This window comes from Telopea speciosissima, chromosome 9, assembly GCF_018873765.1.
Source record: "Telopea speciosissima isolate NSW1024214 ecotype Mountain lineage chromosome 9, Tspe_v1, whole genome shotgun sequence".
Taxonomy (NCBI): domain Eukaryota; kingdom Viridiplantae; phylum Streptophyta; class Magnoliopsida; order Proteales; family Proteaceae; genus Telopea; species Telopea speciosissima.
Genome location: NC_057924.1, coordinates 13,223,649 through 13,246,504, shown reverse-complemented (window position 1 = coordinate 13,246,504; position 22,856 = coordinate 13,223,649). Strand labels below are relative to the sequence as shown.

The window sequence follows — 22,856 nt, the reverse complement described above, 5'->3', positions numbered from 1 at the left end:
ACCATTTGGTGGAATCAACTGAAGAAACAGCTTCAGAATATGTTGCAGGCTCACTATTTTCAATTGTATCTGCAATAGACAATGCATAAGCAACAATTTCAGCAGTCCCATACTTTTTTGTTGGTCTAATATTCCTCCTCTATGCCTAACAATGCTATACACCTCTTCTTCTCGATCCCCTTGAGCATCATCTTCTTCAGTGAAAGTGATGTACATCAAAACATGAAGAAGAATAGGCCAAAACACTGTTCACGTGACTGCCCACGTGAATACTGTCACAGCCCCATATTTGACTTGGTGAGAATGCAACTAGAAAATCCAGTGGGGCCCATAACTAGATCATGTGAAGACTTTTTTAGAAGGGTCAATTTTGTCCGTGGGGAATTAGGAGTTTAGTTTAGTTTCTATTTTCAGAATTATTCTCTTAGATATTTTGTGGTTGTCTATTAAGCAACCTTAGCTCAGTTTAGTTTCTAATTTCAGATTTAGAAAGTAGGCTTAGCTTTTATTTAGAGGTTTCTATTTTTAGTTTGTTTCCTTTTTCTTGCAAGTTTCTAATTTTCTCTTACTTGAAAGACAAGCATAGCTACCTATAAATATGTAATGCCCTCAGAGGCCCCCCCACCAACGATGTGAATAGTTGAATGCAATTTGCTTTGAAGCATGAAGATTCTGTTATCCCCTGTGTGGATGAAGGGCTGTGAGGCCTGGCTAGTGAGAGCCAAAACCACTAGTGCTGAGAGAGCCGAATCTCCTTATCCCTTTCCCTTCTTCCCCTGTCTAACTTCTTTCCATTGATCTGTTGCTACTACCATTTCTGTAAGTGTGAAACCTGCTGTTGTTGATACCTCTGTGAAGGCCAGGATCCATCCTTGATCATCAATAGAAGGCTGCTACTGCTCCTGCAATCTGATTTAGTGCTGCAGCTTCTGTGTCTCATATCTCCATTCCAGTGATCAGAACAGGCTAAGAATTGGAGGAGTTCTTCACTGCTGTTGGGGCTGCACTCGATATTAATTCCAGCCCTTGATGTAAGGCCCCACAGCATGGTTTAAAGTATCGACCGATAGGATACGATACGGACCGATACGTATCGGTATCGGTCGATACCGATACGATACATACCGATACATCTCCTTTTTTTAAATGAACTATCTCGAATTGTATCGACCGATACGGGCCGATACGATACGATACGCCCGATACGTATCGATACCATCGATACGTCCAATAAAAGATTCTGTGGCTGGTTTAATACATATCGATACGTATTGGCCGATACATACCGATACATTACCGATACATACCGATAAGCACCGATACGTACCGATACCATCGATACATTCCATAAAAAAAGCCATTTTCACTCACAGACTCGATACAACTCTTAATCTGACAAAAATTGAAGGAAAACTCTCAACCAAGAGTCTAAAATCTTGCATTTAATCTTGGTTTTTCACACTTTTAAACTAAAAAAACGAATCAAAGAGTGCAACAACATCATCCTTTGCATCATCCAACACTCTTCATGGCTATACACGATTACATGTAAGAAACCTCAACTTTTATAACAATTTCAATTTAATGCACTTGTTTGGCTATACATTATTCACCATTTTAGGTTTATGCACGACACTTATTATATATTGCTTATATATATTGTTTTTTGTTCCAAAAGTGTATTTCCATGTGTATTTTGATCATTTCTATGCGTATCTGTATTGTTCGATACGTATCTCCGAAACGATACGATACGATACGTCTCTTAAAATCTCCCGACCGATACGATACCCGATACCGATACTTTAAACCTTGCCCCACAGTATTATTTATATAACTTTATTCCTGTGTTGGCAGGTGCAGTGAAGGAATTGCTAGTGGAAGCCAGTTTGGGATGAAGACTATTGTTTGGTGAGTGTTTTGGACATTGTCCTGTGACTGTGTAGTGGTATGGGACACTACATAGTTGTGTTACATTGTTTGGAATATTATTAATATTAATGTGCATTGTTGAAATAGAAGATTCTTAATGAAGTGATATTATTGGTTGAATGGATATATATATATATATATGTACATGTATAAAAGGTTTAAAATCTCGTTTCGTTTTGGTGTTTCGGTCTAACCGAAATTTCATTGAAATATGGTATTTTTCTATGAGTTTTGCTTGGCCATTTGTGGGTGTAAAATGCAAAAAATGAGCGAGATTTCCGAAAAAAAGATGACCGAAATTACTGAGATTTCCAAAATTTCCGAAACAAGATAAGCGAAATTTCCGAAATATTGCATTTTTTTTTCAATTCGTTGTTGCATTTCGTTTCAACTTGACTGAAATATTCGAAATTTCCACCGAAATGAAACGAGTTTTTGAAATATGCATGTATACATATATAATAGTATAATATTATAATTGGTTTGGTTTGGGTTTGGTTCGAGTGAACCATTGGTCCAGCCATGGGTTCGGTTGAACCCAAGGGATGAGGATGGAGTGAGTCAGGCTTGGGCTGCTGCCAAGTAACAAGGAGGAGGTGTATTAGTAGAAGCTGGTGGCCACTAGTTTGACTAAGGAGAGAGGGAGAACTGCATTGCTGGAATTCTAAAGCCAAGGAAAAGAAGGTTGAATAAGGAAAGAGAAGAAGAAAAAGAGAAGCAGGGGAAGTAGGAGCAGCTTTTGAAGAATTGCTGCTAGAAGTGTAGAGCTGCCTATGTTGCTGTGGAGCCAAGGAAAAGAAGAAAAAGAGGAGGAGAAGAGAGAGAGGAAAGGAAAGAGAAGGAGCTGGTTGTACAAAGAAATTCTAAGGAGAAAGAGTTGGAGATTGAAAATAGTGGTTGGAATTCTTAGCAAGGAAAGAGGAAGGAATAGAAGAGAAAAACAAGAGAGAGGAGTTGCTGTTTATGTTGTTAAATTAGGAAATTTGAAAAGAGGATTGAAGGAGAAGAGAATTGGGTTCTCTACAAGGAAACAAAGAGTGTTCTGCTGAACCAGAAAGAAAGAGAAAGAAAATAGAAGGAAAGGTTAGAGTGTTGAAGAAAGCTTTGAAGAGAAGAATTGGTTTTTGAGGCACATTTGTTGGAACTATACTTGACGTTTGTGTTTCACAAGTACAGTATAGGTGAGTTGATTTATATAATCCATGGTTATTGTATATTGTGATGTATGAATGGAATGTGTGTAATGACATGTTATCAATAACAGATTGAATAGTACGTTTGTATATTGAGTTGTGAATGCTCACAAGAATGAACTGTTATTGTATGAATAAATGCTATACGCTGCGGTCATGCATGAATTGGATATGTTGTATGATGTATGTTAGCATGCAAGTTATTTAATAACTTTGAGTGCAAGCTAAATGAATGAAAGAATGCCACTAGAAATGCTTGTATTGCTATAAGCCTATAAGGGGTAAGTATTGAATTGCATGTTCATGCATTAAACCTCACTTAGCGGGGCAGGGGGGGAGGAAGTGAGATGTATACTGAGTTGTTATCTCATTTAGTAGGGGGGAGGAATGAGATACTTCCCAAAGGAATTATGAAGTGGGAGTGATGGCAGTCATGCATTATGCATATGATGCAATGTTTTGATTAATAATGCATTGTGACATTGAAATTCTATCAATGAGTATGCATTAGAGCCAAAACCGATACCTAAGAAATAAATCCCAATTCCAAAAAAAAATCGATCTCCCTTCTTGAGTTTGATTTTTTCCTTCACCCATCTCTTCCCCTCAAGATCGATCCCTCTTAGATTGATTCTTCTAGTTCCTTTAAAACCCTAACCCAACCTTACAACCGAGACTTTTTTTTTCCTCTAGTCTCCATTGTTTCATGGGGGCGGTACTTTGAGGTGATCAAATAATGATCTAGTACCTGCCCTGGATCTTACCTCCTTTTTTCTATCCTATTTATGATCTCCATACAGATTGAGATCATTATTTGAAGATTGAAGACATTGCAGATTTTTTTGGGACAAGATATTCTCAGCCACGATCTGCAATTTTTTTTACAGAAGTTCTCGATATTTGAAGTTCTCGGCATTCCAGATTTTTTATTGGCGTCTGTTGGTAGAATCGTGGGTTAGAAAGAGAGAATGAGAGAAAATATTGTGTTGTATTCATTGATAGGTAAGCCCCTCTATTTATAATACAGGGGAAATTACAAGGAGACTAAACTAGGCGATGTGGGACTAAAACCCACATAGCCGACATAAACTTAATAATATAAGAAGAATAAAACTACCCCAAAAAAGACCAGACCAGAATACCCCCATGGTATTCTTGATTACATATTCCAACAGCGTCAACCTTATTTCACTCTAGTTTTTCTGCACTTTAAGATCGACACCACAAAGGATCAGTCTCATTCCAGGTCTTCTACAACAAAACCGAGAATCATCTTTTTGCAGAAAACGATACCTGCAATTTTTCTGCACATCGTCTTTGTGCTTTGGGCTATTATTCCTTTATTATTTTTGTGATCGATAGTGCGCACCTATCATCAGTATGCCTAATTCAGACGTATCCACAGCATCTACTGGCCCATCTGTTACACAAGGGAATCATCATGATTATCCCTCTTTTCCAGCCAGCCCAGTGAAGCTCGATGGCACAAATTACCTACTCTGGCCTACATTAGTTTTTCTCTCCATTGATTCACGGGGCTATATGGTACTGTTAAGCCAAGTGATGCTGGTCCATTACAAGATAAGTGGAGTTCAAGTAACTCACTGGTTATGTCTTTTCTTCTCAGTGCTATGACTCCAGCCATTGCCCGTGGCTATGTGCTGCTTGACTCAGTCGCCAAAATTTGGAAGGCTGCTAAAAATACCTATTCCCAGGTAGGGAATGATGCACAAGTTTATGATATTCAAATAAAATCCATGCAACCAAATAGGGAGAACTCACTTCGTCACAATACTATTCTGAACTCCGTAGTCTATGGCAAGAGCCAGATTAGTATGATAACTTTCAACTTGATTGCCCTTCCGATATTACAAAATTTCAGCAAAGGGAGGATAAATTCAGAGTATACACCATTTTGACTGGACTCAATGTGGAATATGACCAGCTTCGGTCTCAGGTTTTGAGTCGTTCCCCTTTTCCCAATTTGGAGCAAGCCTACTCTATGATACAATTGGAGGATACTCGTCGATCCACTATATTACCACCCACACAGCCAGAGAGATCAGCTTTACTTACTTCTGGGGGTGGCTCTTCTAATACTGGTACACGTTCCTCGTCTGAGAAGGAACCTCTTAAATGTACCCATTGTGGAAAGGAACGACATATTGTAGATTATTACTGAAAATTGCATGGTCAGCCATCTGATTTGTCTGATGGTCGTGGTGATGGTCGAGGCCGTGGCCGAGATCGTGGTAGTGGTAATGGTGGCCATGGTGGCGCACAGGCCAATCTTTCTAAAGCAACCGAAACATCTCCTAATACCACACTTTCTACAGAGGAACTTGCTGTATTTCGTCGTACGATGACCAACTTTGGGTCCCTCACATCATCATCTGCATCTACCTCTACCTCGACTATGGTTCCCTCTTCTGAATCCAACCTTGTTTTCTCCAAACCAGGTATTTCTTTTGGTGGTTGTTCTGCTTTGACATTATCTCATCCTTGGATAATCGATTCCAGGGCCACTGACCACATGACTGGTACCTCAAATTTATTTTTTCATTATTCTCCTTCTTCAGGCAAGGTTAAAATTAAAATAGCCGATGGTTCTCTTTCCTCTGTATCGAGGAAGGGAGCCATCCATTGCTCTCCTTCTTTATCCTTGTCCTCTGTTTTGCATGTCCCAAAGATAACTTCTAATTTGCTTTCTGTCAGTAGTTTGACATCTAATCTCAATTGTAAAGCTATTTTTAACCCTTCCCATTGTGTCTTTCAAGACTTGGGGACGGGGAGAACGATTGGAACTGGCAAAATGCGTGGTGGCCTTTATTTGCTTGACGATGATCTTACCTCTAGTACTGCAGCCATATCTAGACAGGCTCATAATGCTACTTCCGCTGACCATTTATCTGAATTACATCTTTGGCATCGCCGATCGGGAGATCCACCTTTAGGAACCTTAGCTAAAATTTTTCCTGGTTTATTTCAGAATTGTAATCCTCAAACTTTATTATGTGAGGCTTGTGTTTTTGCAAAACAAGCTCGTTCTATTTATTCTAGTTCAAATAAAAGATGTTCCAAACCTTTTTCTATGATTTATTCTAATGTCTGGGGTCCCTCACGCACATCCTCTATTTCTGATTTGAAGTGGTTTGTCACATTTATTGATTGTCACACACACCACTTGGGTTTATTTAATGAGGCACAAAAGTGAAGTGTTTTCTTGTTTTAAGGTTTTTTATAGCATGGTTCAAACTCAGTTTCAGGCAACCATTCAAACTCTTCGGAGTGAAAATGGTCGTGAATATTTAGACGGGGCATTTCAAGTATTTCTTGCTACTCAAGGTATCATTCATCAAACTAGTTGCGTTGACACTCCACCCCAAAATGGAGTGATTGAACGCAAAAATAGACATCTTCTTGATGTAGCTCGCTCCATTATGTTTGAAATGAATGTCCCTTCTCATTTTTGGGGCGAGGCTGTTCTAACAGCCGGTTATCTTGTCAATAGAATGCCCTTTCGGATCCTTGACTATAAGTCTCCCCTTGATCTTTTAAAGGGGTCTTCTTCTTATATCATTCCTCCAAAAATTTTCGGGTATGTTTGTTTTGTTCGAAACCACTATGCCCATGGTAAACTTGATCCTCGCAGTCTCCGCTGCATTTTCATTGGCTAGTCTCCAACACAAAAAGGTTATAAATGTTACGATCCTCCATCTCGTCGTGTTTTTGTTTCCATGGATGTTGTTTTTCATGAGGCTGTGGCTTTTTATCCCTCATCGGCACCTCTTCAGGGGGAGTCTACATCTACTCTAGAAGATGTGTCAATTACTATTCCTCCCCTTCATGAGCCCACCGATGATTATCATGTACCTTTAGATGATGGTGGTGTCCAGGGGAAGCAGCAGGTTCAGCCAAAGAAATATTTTAGTCAGCAGTATTATCAATAGAAAAAAGGGGAACGACAACTAAAGTCCACCACTACATCAATACCAGACCGAGAGTTGTCCTCTGATCTAGGACCGAATGAGACTTTCTCTGGTAATATTTCTAATCCTTTAGATTCTTCTCCTTTGGATCCTTCTCATATTATATCCGAACCTCCTATTATTTTTTATCCATCACTTGACCTACCCATTGCTCTTAGGAAGGGAAAAAGATTTTGTACGCAACATCCAATTTCTCAGGTTGTTTCGTATGAATCTTTGTCCCCCTCATTTCATGCTTTTGTTTCCTCTTTATCTTCTGTTTCCATACCACAGATTTGGCAAGAGGCATTTGCAGATGCTAGATGGAAAGGGGCCATGGTCGAAGAAATGCAAGCTCTTAAGAAGAGTGGTACGTGGGACCTTGTCACACTTCCACCACAAATGAAGACTGTTGGCTGCAAATGGGTCTTTGTGATTAAACAGAAAGATGATGGAACTGTTGACCGTTTTATAGCAAGATTGGTTGCTCGCGGCTTAACCCAAACATATGGGACAGATTATTTGGAGACTTTTGCGCTTGTTGCCAAGATGAACACTATCAACGTAATTCTTTCTTGTGTTGTGAACCTTGGATGGAGTCTACAACAGCTTGATGTTAAAAATGCCTTCCTCCATGGTGAATTAGAGGAAGTGTACATGGATGTGCCACCCGGATTCTCATCTGCTGCAACTCATGGCAAGGTTTGTAAACTCAAGCGGGCTTTGTATGGTCTGAAACAGTCACCATGTGCATGGTTTGGTCGCTTTCAGAAGGTACTGGTGACATTTGGTTATTAACAAAGTAACGCAAATCACACTTTGTTCATCAGTAAGACGGGGCAGCGTTATTACTCTCCTCATCGTATATGTAGATGATATAGTTGTAACTGGAAATGACTCTGCAGAAATTTCCAAGTTGAAGACCTATTTGGCCAAGAAATTTGAGATCAAGGATCTAGGAATACTTTGCTATTTTCTCGGAATTGAAGTAGCCCATTCCTCTAAGGGACTCTTCTTATCTCAACGCAAGTATACTCTAGATCTTCTTTCAAAAACAGGCATTTTAGGATGTTCTCCTGTGGATACTCCCATTGAGGCCAATACTCTTTTTCGAAACACTGATGGTGAACCAGAGGACAAGGGGAGATATCAGAGGTTAGTCGGGCGACTAATTTATTTATCTCACACTAGGCCTGACATTGCCTATGCTGTGAGTCTTATTAGTCAATTTATGCATGATCCTCGCTCTAACCATCTGGAAGCCGTATTCAAGGTTTTGAGATACTTTAAGTCAGCCCCTGGTAAAGGGGTTTTATTGTCTCCTCATGATCATCTACAAATTGAGACCTACACTGACTCGGACTGGGCTGGTTCTCATTGTCGAAAATCCACCACAAGTTACTGTACATTTGTGGGTGGAAATTGTGTTACATGGCGCAGTAAGAAGCAAACAGTGGTGGCCCGTTCCAATGCAGAGGCTGAATTTAGAGCTATGGCTCTTGGCATTTGTGAGCTATTGTGACTCAAAACCTTGTTGCAAGATTTGAGTACTCCTATCACTCTGCCAATGCAACTCCACTGCGACAGTAAATCAAGAATAAGTATTGCCCATAACCCAGTTCAACATGATCGGACGAAACATATAGAAATTGATCGTCATTTTATCAAAGAAAATCTGGATAATGGGACTGTTTGTGTTCCCTATGCTCAATCTGGGGAACCATTGGCAAATGTGTTCACCAAAGGATTGGAAAAACTTTTCAACCTCTATTGTGCAAGTTGGGCATGACTGATATCTATGCGCCAACTTGAGGGGGAGTGTTGGAATATGGGTATTAATGTAACATGGGTCGACCCGTGTTATATGGTTGACCCATGGGGTTTTCTCTATTCTAGTTACTCTTGAGGGTATTATTGTAATTGTTCCTATTCTGGAACTTTCTCCATATCTATTATAAATAAATCGTGGAGGGCTATCACATTGATAAGCCATTCCAATTATTTCTTCAGCATGATTATATGTTGTCACTCATTGAACTGTTAGCTCATCCTATGTTGTATATCGAATATGTAGATCAAAAGATTATGGTCAAGGGCAAGGGAATTGTCAAAGAAGAATCATAAGAAGTTTTATTTTGTTTTACTTTTTGGGATCAAATGAATGTATATATATATATATATATGAAATGTTAGTTAAAGAATCAGATAGAAGATGCTACTTACTTTGTTAAGTAAGTTTTTTTAGTGTGTTGCCATCAGATTTTACTCAGTTTTGTACGGATTGTAAATAACCCTAAAATAAATTGCAGGTCTTCCGCTCGTATTATACTCTGATGTGTTATTGGTATGGATCTTTGATTCATATTGCTGCTGTATGGTATGGTTTTACCCTGTGCGGTCCCAGCTATGTCTGGTTAGTCTGGGGTCGTTACACTTGCTGTTGGCTTGATTGCTCTGCAGGCCATCACCTTCTAATTCTGAGCCCTACCTTCTATTTTCAAGACCAACTCAGATCTCCACTTCTAACCATCATAATTAAACCAAACTTGCAGCAAAGCCTCATCTCATCAAGTCTGATACTCGATCCACTTTGGAGCCCACACCCAATGCTGGTTTGCACGATATTCCATAACCTTCTGATTTTGGTTATCTTTGTATCTCAGTTTTTAGCCATCGGAATCTGCTCATTCTTCTCCTTCTGAGTTGGCTATTCTATATGCATTTGGCTAAAATTTGGAGTGTAGCATCCCTTCACCTCCATCTTCACTCAACCTAAGTTTGATACTGTTCTACAGGCTGGTTTGATTTCTACCTCCTAAGTAACTAATTCTGGTTTTATTGCTATTATGATGTTCTGTTGCAACCAGTCATCGATCCTACTGTAGAGTGGTTCTTACTTGAACCTCTTCTACATTAGAAAGTAGGTAGCTGAACTGAAGTAGATTGAGCTTTGTTTGAAGAAGGACCACTAATTTTGAACTCCACATTCTCCCAGAATTACACAACTACGTATTGGCCCAAGCCCTCCCCTACCATTACAGACCTCAGAAAAAATCCCATTCGGGTCGCCACCAAAAATGTCGGAGTGGGCCAATCATCGAAACGGGTACAAGAATTCAAGACACACATAACACTATTTAACTTTTTTTTGTATACTGTTGAACAAACAAATTTTTTTTTCTGTTCTATATTATGTAAAATCAGAGAGATTTATGTAAAACTCTATGATACTTTACAAGTAATAGAATGGACAAACAAGGAAGCATAGCATACAAAGGCCGGAATTCTGTGTCTGCGAAGAAAGCAGACTTTAAAGCATAAAGATGTTCATAAAAAACATAAGGTGGCATATTATTAGTATTCTTAAGTCTCAGAATAATAGGTACCGTGATGAAGCCCATGCGGAGTGTTAGGTAATCAGCACGAATCACTGAATGTCCAAATTGCCGGAAGAAGCAAGTCTGCACAATGAGCAGCTTTATCAATATCAACTGATTCTAGGATTTCAGAGCAATGAATTATGGAATTGATTACGTAAATGGAAGCAAATTAATTTTTCTCCTCATAGTCATTTTAGGGTGTAAACCATGCAATTTGTAAAGCTTGACCTCTAATGATTGTCATCATAAATACAGTCTTTTCACATGCCACTTGTTTGCTTGTTGTAAAGCACATAATTAGGTCTCAAAATTTCACATGTGGCTTTGGAAGGAAACAATTCCTTCCGGGTCATGCTGCATTGGGAAAGCATGAAAAGAAACTAGAGATGGAGCAATTCTGAAAAGCAAAACAACACAAAAAATATAGCTAACATGCAACTTCAGACAAATTTGATCATACTCCAATGAGTTGCCTAAACAGGCTTGCAGAAAAGGTTTTAAAGAAATAGACAAGCAAATTTGGCTTCCCAAGTGTACACTCCAATCAACTCCTTTAGTTTGTCTACAATGAAAGATTATGCAAAGATAAACAAATCTGTCCAAGAAAAGAAATAATCAATTCTTTTTTAGACAAGGTTTTGATCTCATCGAAATATCATGATGTGTAAAAGGGACATCATTAGCAAGGTAACATCAAAGCTTAAGAGTCCTTAATAGTAGAAATATAAAAGAGTTATTGCAATGACTGGACATGTGACGTTGGACCTCTATACTCACCAATTTTTAAATGCAAAAAAAGGAAAGCAAAAGCAAGACTGTTGTTTCAAAAGCATGATATGGCAGGAATTCCAAAAAAAAAATAAAAAATAATAGCATAAGTGTCAAGCATGGTTGTCATGGTGGAAAGGCAGGCCAATGTGATGACCAGCTGCTCGGTGCTTAGGCATCTTGGCATTTGCCTAGGCATCCTTATAAAAATGGGTGAATCCATGTTAAGGTGCATAGTTTTAAACGCAAGGTTTTAAGTCTCGGTTTCGCCACTGGTTTTGCCAGGCCACGAAACCGAGATCTCAACGAGATCATGTATTTTTTTTCCTGAACTCGATAGTAGGTTTCGGTGGCCATATGGCCAAGATAGGCGCTGAAACTTGACATTCCCCCTATTTTAAGCCTTCTAAACACAGTGGAACCCTTAGTTTTACAAATTCAAACCCAATATGTTACTTTGACTACGGACCCTAAGTTGGTAGTCTACAAGTTTAGATCATGTTTCTACGAAAAATATAGTTTTTGAGATGAATAGTTACCTTAGGTTCTTGAGATGCAGCTTGGAGGAGATTAGTAGCTTCAATCTTTAATGAATCAAGCTTTGATGAGGTGTTGGAGGTGTGATTTGCCAAAAGAAATGAAAAAAATGACCCAAAGATGGAGTTTCACCTTCACAGAGGCGAGATAGGTGAGAGCGAATCGAGATCTCGTCAAGTTATGGTGTATTATGAGCTTTCTGGTTCTACCGAGTCGAACCGAAACGAGAAATAGCTCGAGATCTCGGTATGATCGCGAGCGAGATAATGACATATGTGTATCGCATGGCGTTTTGTCTTGACATCCTACAAGATCAAGTTAAAAGCGAGATCTCACCAAGATCTTGAACTATGTTTAGACGTAGTCCCTGGTGAACTATTTACACCCATTTATATATTTTAAATATATCACTAAGAAAATATTCTCTTTTATGCGTGACAGAGGCATGATGTATGAGTCGCATGCTCACTTTCCCTTCCCCTTTGACAGACATAAACCTAAGCCTCTCTCTCCCTCCCTGCCTCTCTATGTAACATGTTCCAGTGGCGACAGTCCACTTTTTTGTTCAAGGCACCAAGGCCCACAGATGAAGAAGAAGCAGCGGCAGCACCTACCAGGCTGCCACCGCCACAGAGGAGGAAGACGAAGATGCTTGCAGTGCAGCAGTCTCGCCACCATGCCACTGACGCTAGAGAAGAATTAAGAAGACAATGAAAAAGAAGTTACAGCACCAGCAGCTATAGCTGTCGAAGGAGGAGGAAGAGAAAGGCGTAACTCTGTATTATCGACCTCTGCTTCTACCTTCAGTTGTCAAGGCAAGGCAACTATGGAGCTAGATGAGGCCAATGCGCTCAGGTGCTCTCCTGCTACAGTTGACTAGTTGACAATTTCAGATCCAAAGAGTCCAAAGAAGCAACTTTGTTAGACACTTACTTTATTTAGAATCTTAATCTTTACATTTGAGGTCAAACTCTTTCCAGGGTGGAGGTATTGATGCGGAAGCATCTACATCTCCCTACATTCTGTCGCACAAGAGGGTTAGGAGTCATTCTCCCACAACTATACACCAATGAGATTCAGTCCAACAGACAACTGAAATACGTGAAGAAAAAACGACAGAATCACTGAATTGCATTTGAGAATACTGATGAACTATGTGTGTGAAGTGAGAGATTGGTCTTCTGTTGTTCAGGCTTGGGGATTATTTATTTGGGCAACTTTTCAAAATTCTGGTTTATATCAAGTCATGTCTAGAACTGGTAATGGTCCTAGAGTACTTTAGTAAGTTTAAAGGGTGTATCTCATATCCTAGGGTAGTAGGAGAGAAATTAAAAGCCACCACATATCTTCAGTCTCTTTCCTACCAGAATAGGATCAGTTTTAATCTATTAAAGGGTCCAGGTAATGTAAAACCAGTTCAACTAAGAACCACTTCTACAGGAGGATCAATATACTGACAATACCAGCAGATTACCAGCAACAGAAATCGACAGTTCATCTTAACAGTAAGTAAATATCGAAGTATACAACTTAATAAGCCCTCAACAAAGCTTAGTACCCTGGTTTGATAACCAATCACAGAGGAACAAGACAAGACCAGAATTGGTCCTATCAGCAGACAGAACAAGAGAGAAATTAACCAGAAAAAACATAGTAACAGATTTAGTAACTCAGCACCTCGAATGGAGCTGAAAAGCCAATCGAAGATAAGTCCCTTGAAGGGTATTACACTCACAAAAGATGGGCTGGAACGGAGGATTTGATCTGGAGTTATAAGTCATCAAACCTCTGTGCAGAAATCTCTACCAACAGTGGGACTTGATGAAATGGATTGGTGAGAATAATGACTTGTGTCTCAACTCTCAAGAGAGCACAGCCATGCTCTATTTATAATAGAAGGAAAAAGAGCAAATAACAAGTATACCCTTAATACAACGCACACTTACAAGCACACCCGAAATACCCTTAAACCCAAATTACAACACTCTCCCTCAAGTTGGTGCATAGATGTCACAAATGCCCAACTTGCACAAAATAGAATGAAAAAACTTACTATTAAACCCTTTAGTAAAAACATCAGCCAACAGATCACCTGACTGAACAAACGGGATACATATAACTCCTTGATCAAGCTTCTCCTTGATGAAATGACGGTCTATCTCCACATGCTTCGTCCTGTCATGTTGAACAGGATTATGGGCAATACTAATAGCAGACTTGCTATCATAGTACAGTATATCATGGAAGAATTGGAACTAATACTAAGGTCCTGCAAAAGATCCTTCAGCCATAACAATTCACATATGCCATGTGCCATGGTACGGAACTCTGCCACTGCACTTGAAAGAGCAATCACAGCTTGTTTCTTACTGCGCCAGGTCATAAGGTTTCCTCTGTTGAGTTGTTAGAATATCTTGTATAAGGGTAGTTCTGTCTTTGTCCTGTTATAAGACATGACCAAGTTGTATTTTTCTTGTTCTTGTTTTATTATCCTTTACCTCCCTAGGGAGGTCTGTGTAATTTGGAAGAGTTTATTAATGAAGTAATATGTGTGTTGAGAATCACTCAACACACACAACTGATTCTCTCCCAACTCTTCTTCTCTTCTCTTCTTCTCTTTTTCTCTTCTTCCGCTTTCCTTCCTCCCTGTTGTTAACTCTTTAATCTTCCATTAGAATCGATCCATTCAAGCTTTAACTTGGTATCAAAGCTAGCATCTCTGGTTTGAGAGTCGGCTCAGCTCAGTAGTTGTCTTCTCCTCTCTTTGGAACTCTATAAATGTAAAGGGGGTTCCATTAGAGGCTGTATATGTGAGATACTATACTTCTTACAGTCTTGGGAGTAGTATTCTTCAAACCAAGTCCATATGGAGAGAGTTTAGGAGCTGCTGAAGTGTTTTTGAAGCTTTGGAAGATACCTGCCTAGCTACCGCCAGCCTGTGAAGCATTTGCCTTGGTTCTCCTTCTCCTCTCCATCTCTTGGAATGAGACCTAGTGCATTTGAATCGCCTAGGGATGTTATCTCAGACCCCTAACCTCTTGGTTGTTGAGAGGAAGGGTACTTAGCTTCCAACATTTGTGAAGCATTGGAAGCAAACCCAGTTTTTTCCGCCGGCAGTGGGCTATTTCAAATTCGATTCTGCCTTTAGCAGATTGGTTTGCCTTGGAACTTGACTCATTCAAGTCGCATGGGAGTGCTGTTTTGAAGCCCTAAGAGTTTGTTCTTGAAGGTGGAAGATTGGAAGACTGTTGCTGCCTTTTTTGCTGCTGTACAGGTATTAGCAGCTCTGTTTCTGCTTCTTGTTTGACCTTTTTTTGAAGATTGCTGCATTGGATGATTGTTTGTTGCTGAGAATGGAATGTGTGCATCTTGGTACACTTGTTGGGTGTTATGAACTGAAGTTCCTTGGCTGTTAGAAGGATTTTGTTTGAGTTATGCAAGTTTTTTGCTCTCTGTATGCAGGCTGTTTTATAGGCTTGGTCTCAGCCTAGTGATTTGGTTAATTGAGCACTATTTGTGTATTGGTTTGCCTCCTTTGTTTGGGTTGAGTGTACTCCCCACTTGAGCAAAAACACTATATTGATTGTTGAAGTGTTTGCCCATTATGTCTACTGTGTCTGGACAACAGCTGACAGCCTGAGTAGTGGTTTCCCAACCATGGCTTCCTTTGATAACCCCAACACCCAAATCTCTGTTGTGAGTTTGGACAATACCAACTACTTGGATTGGTCCCGTCCTGTGAAGTTGTCCCTACACAGTAGTGGAAAGTTGGGATACATTACTGGGTCTATCACAGCTCCTGCTACAACTGATCCAGGCTATCTCAAGTGGGAGACTGAGAACTCCACTGTTATGACTTGATTGATATTCTCCATGAAACCTGAGATAGGTAGGAGGTTTATGAGTAAGGAGACTGTGAAAGATATCTGGGACAGTGTCTCCAAAGTTTTTGATAGAGTTGGAGATGCAACAAAGGTGTATCAAATCCTCCAAAAGATCATCCACATGAAGCAGGGTGATAGGAGTATATCTGAGTACTACAACTCTGTTATTAGCTTGTGGGAGGAATATGATCACTATAACAACCTCCAGTTGTCCAATTCTGATGATCAAGCAAAGGTCTACAGGAGCCAAGAAAAGGAAAGGATCGTTATTTTGCTTGGTGGTCTTAACCCAAAGTATGACCCTCTTTGCCTACAAATCTTAGGAAGATCTCCCTTTCCAACTCTGGATGAAGATTGCAGCTACTTTTCTTCTTCTTTTCTTTTTTTTTTTCTTTTTTTTTTTTTTTTTTTTTAAGATTGCAGCTGCTTGCAAGATGAGGAAACCAGGAAAACCACTATGGATATTGCACCATCAACAGAGAGATCTGCACTTGTTTCTAGTTCTCACAGAGACTGGAAAAGTGGGGGGAAAGGCCAAGGGCTACCTCGTGGAGATCACCGTGAGAGATTTAAATGTGATCATTGTGGTAAACTTGGACACACCAAGGACAAGTGTTGGGATCTTCATGGACAGCCCCCTGGTATGTGTGGTGGTTCATCTAGTACCCGTGGAGGCAAGCGAGAGGGAGCTAGGGCTCACCCTGTGACATCTAAGTTTGAGCCACCTGGACCCTAGCCGGCTCCTGATTCCCACTCACAAGATGATATTGCAGCCCTCCGCCGGCTGATGTCTCACCTTGGCAAGTCTGCTACTGGTTCTACCTCTGGGGGGTCTACTACTTCTGCCTCAACTCTGCAAGTCTCGTCTGCTCCTCCTACTGCACCCACCTGGATTATTGACTCTGGAGCCTCTGATCACATGACTAGTATGTCACAATACTATGATTCCTACTCCATTTGCTCTGGCAGGGAAAAGGTAAGGGTTGTTGATGGTTCCCTTTCTTCTGTCTCTGGTAAGGGTGATGTGCGAGTTACTCCTTCTATTTCCCTTGAGTCTGTCCTTCATATTCCTGATTTTGCTACTAACCTATTATCAGTGAGTCACCTAACCAAATCCTTACATTGTTGTGTCACTTTCTTTCCTTCCCATTATGTTTTTCAGGATTTGGAGACAAAGAGGGTTATTAGCAGTGGGACTGAAAAAGGAGGACTCTATCTTCTTGAACCACGGTTACCTGCTCAATCAACTGCTGCAGCTTATGTTTGTGGTCGGAGTGACCGTAGTACTTTGGAGTCTATACTGCTTTGGCATCAACGTTTGGGTCATCCCTCTTTTGTTGTTATGAGGAGACAGTTACCCCCACTTGTTACTTCTTTCCCTTCATCTTAAGTTTTTCAGTGTGAATCTTGTATTTTTGCTAAACATTGTAGCACATCTTATCCTTATCGTGGTAATAGAACTACTACACCCTTTTCCCTTGTTCATACTGATGTTTGGGGACCTTCCCCTACCACTTCTTTATCTGGATTTTGTTACTTTATTTCATTTGTGGATGACTATTCTCGGTCCATTTTGACTGTTTTGTTGAAACAAAAGAGTGATGTTTGTGATGCTTTTAAGGATTTTTATCAACTTATCAGTACTCAGTTTGGTACTCGAATCCAAATTGTTAGGTCTGATAAGGGGGGTGAGTACATGTATGGGGGGCTCCAACAGTTCTTTACTGATAATGACATCATCCATCAACTGGCTTGTGTTGACACCCCACAGCAAAATGGGGTGGCTGAGCACAAAAACCGTCATTTGCTAGAAATCACCAGGGGTCTTCTCTTTGGTATGCATGTGCCTAAGACTTTCTAGTCTGATGCACTTCTTACCGCTGCCTTTCTTATTAACCGGATGCCAGCTCCACTCCTTGGCTCCAAATCCCCCCTGGCTCTTCTTTCTCCTCAATCCTCAGTTTTCTCCTTGCCTCCAAGAGTCTTTGGTTGTGTTTGTTATGTTCATGTCAACAAATCAACCCATACCAAGCTTGATCCCAAAGCTCTCAAGTGCATCTTCTTGGGCTACTCTGATTCAACCAAAGGGTACAAGTGCTACCATCCTCCTTCCCGAAGGCCACTTCTCTCCAAAGATGTCACCTTCTTTGAGTCTATCCCTTATTTTTCTTCCCCTCAACATTCTATTCAGGGGGAGAGTACTAGCAGTGAACAGAATGCTGATGTCATTCCTTTTCTATCTCCCTTGCCAACCTCCACTTCCCCATTCTTATTTGATATTGGAAAGTACAAAGAAGTGGATGTTGTTGATGATGTTGATGCTGATGGTGTTGTTGATATTGATGCTAGCAGTGGTAGTGATGCTAGCAGGAAAGAAAAATACAAGAGAATAAGATTCAAAGAAGATGGCGTATTCACAAGAGGTGAATGTTTGTTGAAGGGAAAAGGGAAGCAACCATGGTATAAACAACCCTGCCAAAACGCCTCTTTGGATCCACATCCTCAGTCTCATCCTCCTCAGTCAGGTAATTCTTCTCCTTCTGAATTAGATCTTCACATTGCTATGAGAAAGGGAAAGAGAGTCTGTACTAACCTCATAGCTCAATTTGTTTCCTATGACTCCATTTCTCCTACAGGTATTGCTTTTTCCACTGCCTTTGAGTCTTCTTCCTTTCCCAAAAATGTCACAGAGGCCTTATCGGATCCAAAATGGATGCAAACAATGTCTGAGGTAATGGTGGTTCTGGAGAAGAACAATACTTGGACACTAGTTGATCTTCTCAGGGGGAGAACTCCAGTTGGATGCAGATGGGTTTATACAATCAAGTATAGATCCGATGGTACAGTGGAAAGGTACAAAGCTAGGCTGGTTGCAAAAGGGTATAGTCAGGTGTATGGCATTGACTACTAGGAGACTTTTGCTCCTGTAGCCAAGCATAACTCAATCAGGGTTCTTCTTTCAGTGGCAGCCAATAAAGATTGGCCAATGTACCAATTAGATGTGAAGGATGCATTTCTTCATGAAGATTTAGCATAAGAAGTGTACATGCAACCTCCACCTGGTTTTAAGTGTCCCTCAGCTGAAGGGAAAGTGTGTCTCTTGAAGAAAGCTCTCTATGGCCTTAAACAGTCTCCTAAGGCCTGGTTTGAGAGATTTAGACAAGCCATCCTGAAGAATGGGTATTATCAGAGTCAAGCTGACCACACCTTGTTTATCAGGACAAGTAATGGTAAAGTTACAGCTCTCATTGTCTATGTTGATGACATTGTGGTAACTAGGAATGATGTTACTAAGATAAACAGATTGAAATCTTATTTGCCTAAACAGTTTGAGATCAAAGACCTTGGACTCTTACTTCTTGGGTATTGAAGTATCTAGATCAAGGAAAGGAATCAACATCTGCCAAAGGAAATTTGTCTTGGATCCTCTGAAAGAGACAGGCATGATGGGGTGCAAACCAGCCACTTCCCCCATTGATCCGAATCATAAACTTGGTGATGAATGTGGTTCTCCTCTTATAGAAGCAAGCAAGTACCAAAGATTAGTTGGGAAACTAATCTATCTCTCCTTGACTCGACCAGACATCTCTTATGCAGTTGGAGTGGTGAGTCAGTTCATGCATGCTCCCAGGAGTGGACATCTGGATGCAGTGTATTGCTTCATTAGATACTTGAAATCCTGTCCAGGAAAAGGTCTTCTATTCGCCAGGCATGACCATTTGCAAATTGAAGGCTACACAGATGCTGATTAGGCTGGTTCAGTCTCTGACAGGAGATCTACTTCTGGGTACTATACCTTTGTGGGTGGTAATCTAGTTACCTGGAGGAGCAAGAGACAACCAGTTGTAGCTAGATCCAGTGCGGAGGTCGAGTTTAGGGCCATGGCTCATGGAGTATGTGAGCTTATATGGCTAAAGAGACTTCTTTAAGACTTGAGCTTTGAAACTGAAGGGCCAATGAGACTTTATTGTGACAACAAAGCTGCTATAAGCATTGCCCATAATCCGGTTCAGCATGATCGAACCAAGCATATTGAGGTTGAGCGTCACTTCATCAAAGAAAAGTTGGATTCTAGATGCATTTGTACTCCCTTTGTGAAGACAGGTGATCAAGTAGCAGATATCTTCACCAAGGGTCTCACTCCTAGTCTATTTGGTACCTTATTGTGCAAGCTGGGAATGTATGACATTTATTCTCCAGCTTGAGGGGGAGTATTAGAGTTGTTAGAATATCTTGTATAAGGGTTTCTGTCATTGTCCTGTTATAAGACACGACCAAGTTGTACTTTTCTTGTTCTTGTTTTATTTCCCTTAACCTCCCTAGGGAGGTCTGTGTAATTTGCAAGAGTTTATTAATGAAGTAATATGTGCGTTGAGAATCACTCAACACACACAACCGATTCTCTCCCAACTCTTCTTCTCTTCTCTTCTTCTCTTCTTCCCCTTTCCCTCATCCTTGCTATTAATTCTTTAATCTTCCATTAGAATCGATCCATTGAAGCTTTAACGTCCTCCTACAAAGGAACAATAGCCAGATGTGGATCTTCGATCATCTGGGGAACCTGCCCAATCAGCATCCGTGAAGGCCTCTATACACATGTGATTGTGGGGAGAAAAGAAAAACCCTTTTCTTGGAGCTGACTTCAAGTACCTTAGAATACGATAAACATCATCTAAATGAGTAGAGTGTGGGTCATGCATATACTGACTAACCAGACTCACAGCATGAGCAATGTCTGGTCGAGTATGAGATAGATATATCAACCGTCCTACAAGTCGTTGACAACCTCATTTGTCTACTGGCTCCCCATCTTTGCTCTTTAGATGTGTGTTAGCCTCAAGAGGAGTATCAACAGGGCTGCAACCAAGCATCCTACTCTCAGATAAAAGATCCAAGGTATACTTCCTTTGAGAGAGGAAGAATCCCTTAGAAGAACGAGCAACTTCAATTCCTAGGAAGTACCGGAATTGCCCCAAATCTTTGATCTCAAACTCTTATCCCAAATAGGATTTCAATTTTGCGATTTCAGTTGAGTCACTTCAGGTAAGAACACTGTCATCAACATAGAAATGAGAACCATAATGTGATCATCAGACCGCTTAATGAACAAGGTGTAATCAGCATTACTTTGAGTATATCCAGGTGTGACCATAGCCTTATGAAACCGCCCAAACCAGGCTCTAGGGGACTGCTTCAGCCCTATAATGCAAGCTATAGTTTGCACACCTTCCCATGAGTTTACTTTTTTTTTTTTTTTTTTTTTTTTTTTTACTTTTTATAGGTTTGCCCCTTGAGTTTACTTGCTCGAGAATCATTGGGGAACTTCCATATATACCTCCTCTTCAAGTTTGCCATGGAGGAAAGCATTTTAACATCAAGTTGTTGTAGTTCCCAACCCAAGTTAATAGCACAGGAGTGGATAACTCCAACAATGTTCAGTTTTGTAACATGTACAAATGTCTCCTGGTAGTCGATCTCATATGTTTGGGTGAATCCTTTTGCAACCAGCCTAGCTATGTACCTATCCATTGTTCCATCAGCTCTCTGTTTCACTATGTACACCCATTTGCAGCCCACAGGTCTCTTGCCTGGAGGGAGAGAAACTAAATCCCAAGTAACATTTTTTCCAAGGGCCCTCATCTCCTCTATTATAGCCTCTTTCCATCTCGAATCTGCCATTGCATCCTGCCAAGAGTGGGGAATAGAAATAGAAGACAAGGAAGACACAAATGCACGATATGAAGAAGAAAGGGAATTGTAAGACACAACATGAGAAATAAGGTGTTGAGTACAAATCCTCTTCCCTTTACGGACAGCAATAGGCAAATTCAAAGAGTCAAAATCACTAGAAGAGGGAAGATTACCAGGTTCTAATGAGGTAATAGGTGGCCCTAGATTTGAGGGAAGCGATTGGCTAGGTGGAGCAGTAGTAGTGGTAATATTTGTTGTACCTTTGCGAGAACGAGAGCAAGTAAACACCTGAAATGGCTTAGTATTTGGTACATTGTCAGTATTCGGTTGCTCCCCCTGCACAGAGGGTGTACATCAAGCATAGGAAGAGACAATGAGAGGCTGTAAAGAGGAACAATTAGGGGCACATCGTCACTAGAAAGCTCCCCCTAAAGAGGTGCCGAAGAAGAATAATAAGCAGCAAACTTGTGAAACACGACATCCATAGTGACAAACATACGACGAGGAGAAGGTAGGGCTGTAAATGGATAACCGAAAATCCGAATTCAATCCACATCCGTATCCGTTTAGGGGCATCCGTATTTGATTAGAGATATCCGGAAAAAAATCCGAATAATCCGATAAAAATCCGAATCCGAATACTTAATTATAAAAAATTAAGTAAATAACGATCTTGAGGGTTTTTGAAGATTCAACAGGTTCTAGATTATGAGGAGAAGAGAATCATGATCTAAAACTATGGATTGAGAGTGAATTGTATCCACTAGGGGGAGGAAGGTTCGGGTTACACAAGGCAGAGGTGTAAATGGATGGTCGAAAATCCGAATTCGATCCGCATCCGAATCCATCCGAATCCGTTTAGAGGTATCCATATTCGACCAGGAATTATCCGAATCCGATTACATCCGATCCGTATCCGAGCCAAATCCGATCCGTTTACAGGCCTACGAGAAGGTGGATGGTAGCACTTATAGCCCTTCTGAGTGGTAGAATAGCCAGGAAAATGCACCGGAGCCCCCAAGGGTCAAGTTTGCTTGCAAGGCAATGATTGCGTGCAAAACACACACAACCAAAGACACGCAGAGGGAGAGTAAAAGAGGACCGGTGTTGGAGAACATCCAAAGGTGACTGGGAACCAAGCACACGAGAAGGCATGCGGTGATTACGTAGGCAGTAGTAAGAACTGCTTCACCCGAATAGTGTTTAGGGATACACATCTCAAACATTAGAGCATGTGCCACCTCCAAAAGAGGGTGGTTTTTATGTTCCGTGACACCGTTTTGTGCAAGAGTATCCACACAACTAGTCTGATGAATGATGTCTGCAATAGCAAGGTAAGACTGACAAGAGCCCTCAAAATATTCCCGACCATTATCACTGTGGAGGACCTTAACAACAGCACTAAACTGAGTTTTAATCATACAATGAAAAAGCTGAAAACAATGAAATAGTTCACTCTTATGATGCATCAAATAAACCCAAGTAGCATGAGAATGACATTCA

General features: G+C 40.5%; 1 protein-coding gene across 2 annotated transcripts in view; it reads right to left on the bottom strand.

The window, feature by feature from the left end:
- The window catches only part of LOC122640640 (MLO-like protein 11), a 69,640-nt gene that overhangs the window by 31,589 nt on the left and 15,195 nt on the right, over positions 1 to 22,856 (bottom strand). For both annotated transcript variants that reach the window (XM_043833857.1, XM_043833858.1), the window contains one exon: positions 10,480 to 10,554. In XM_043833857.1, coding sequence (XP_043689792.1) covers positions 10,480 to 10,554 — 75 coding nt within the window. The remainder of the gene's footprint in view (positions 1 to 10,479; positions 10,555 to 22,856) is intronic.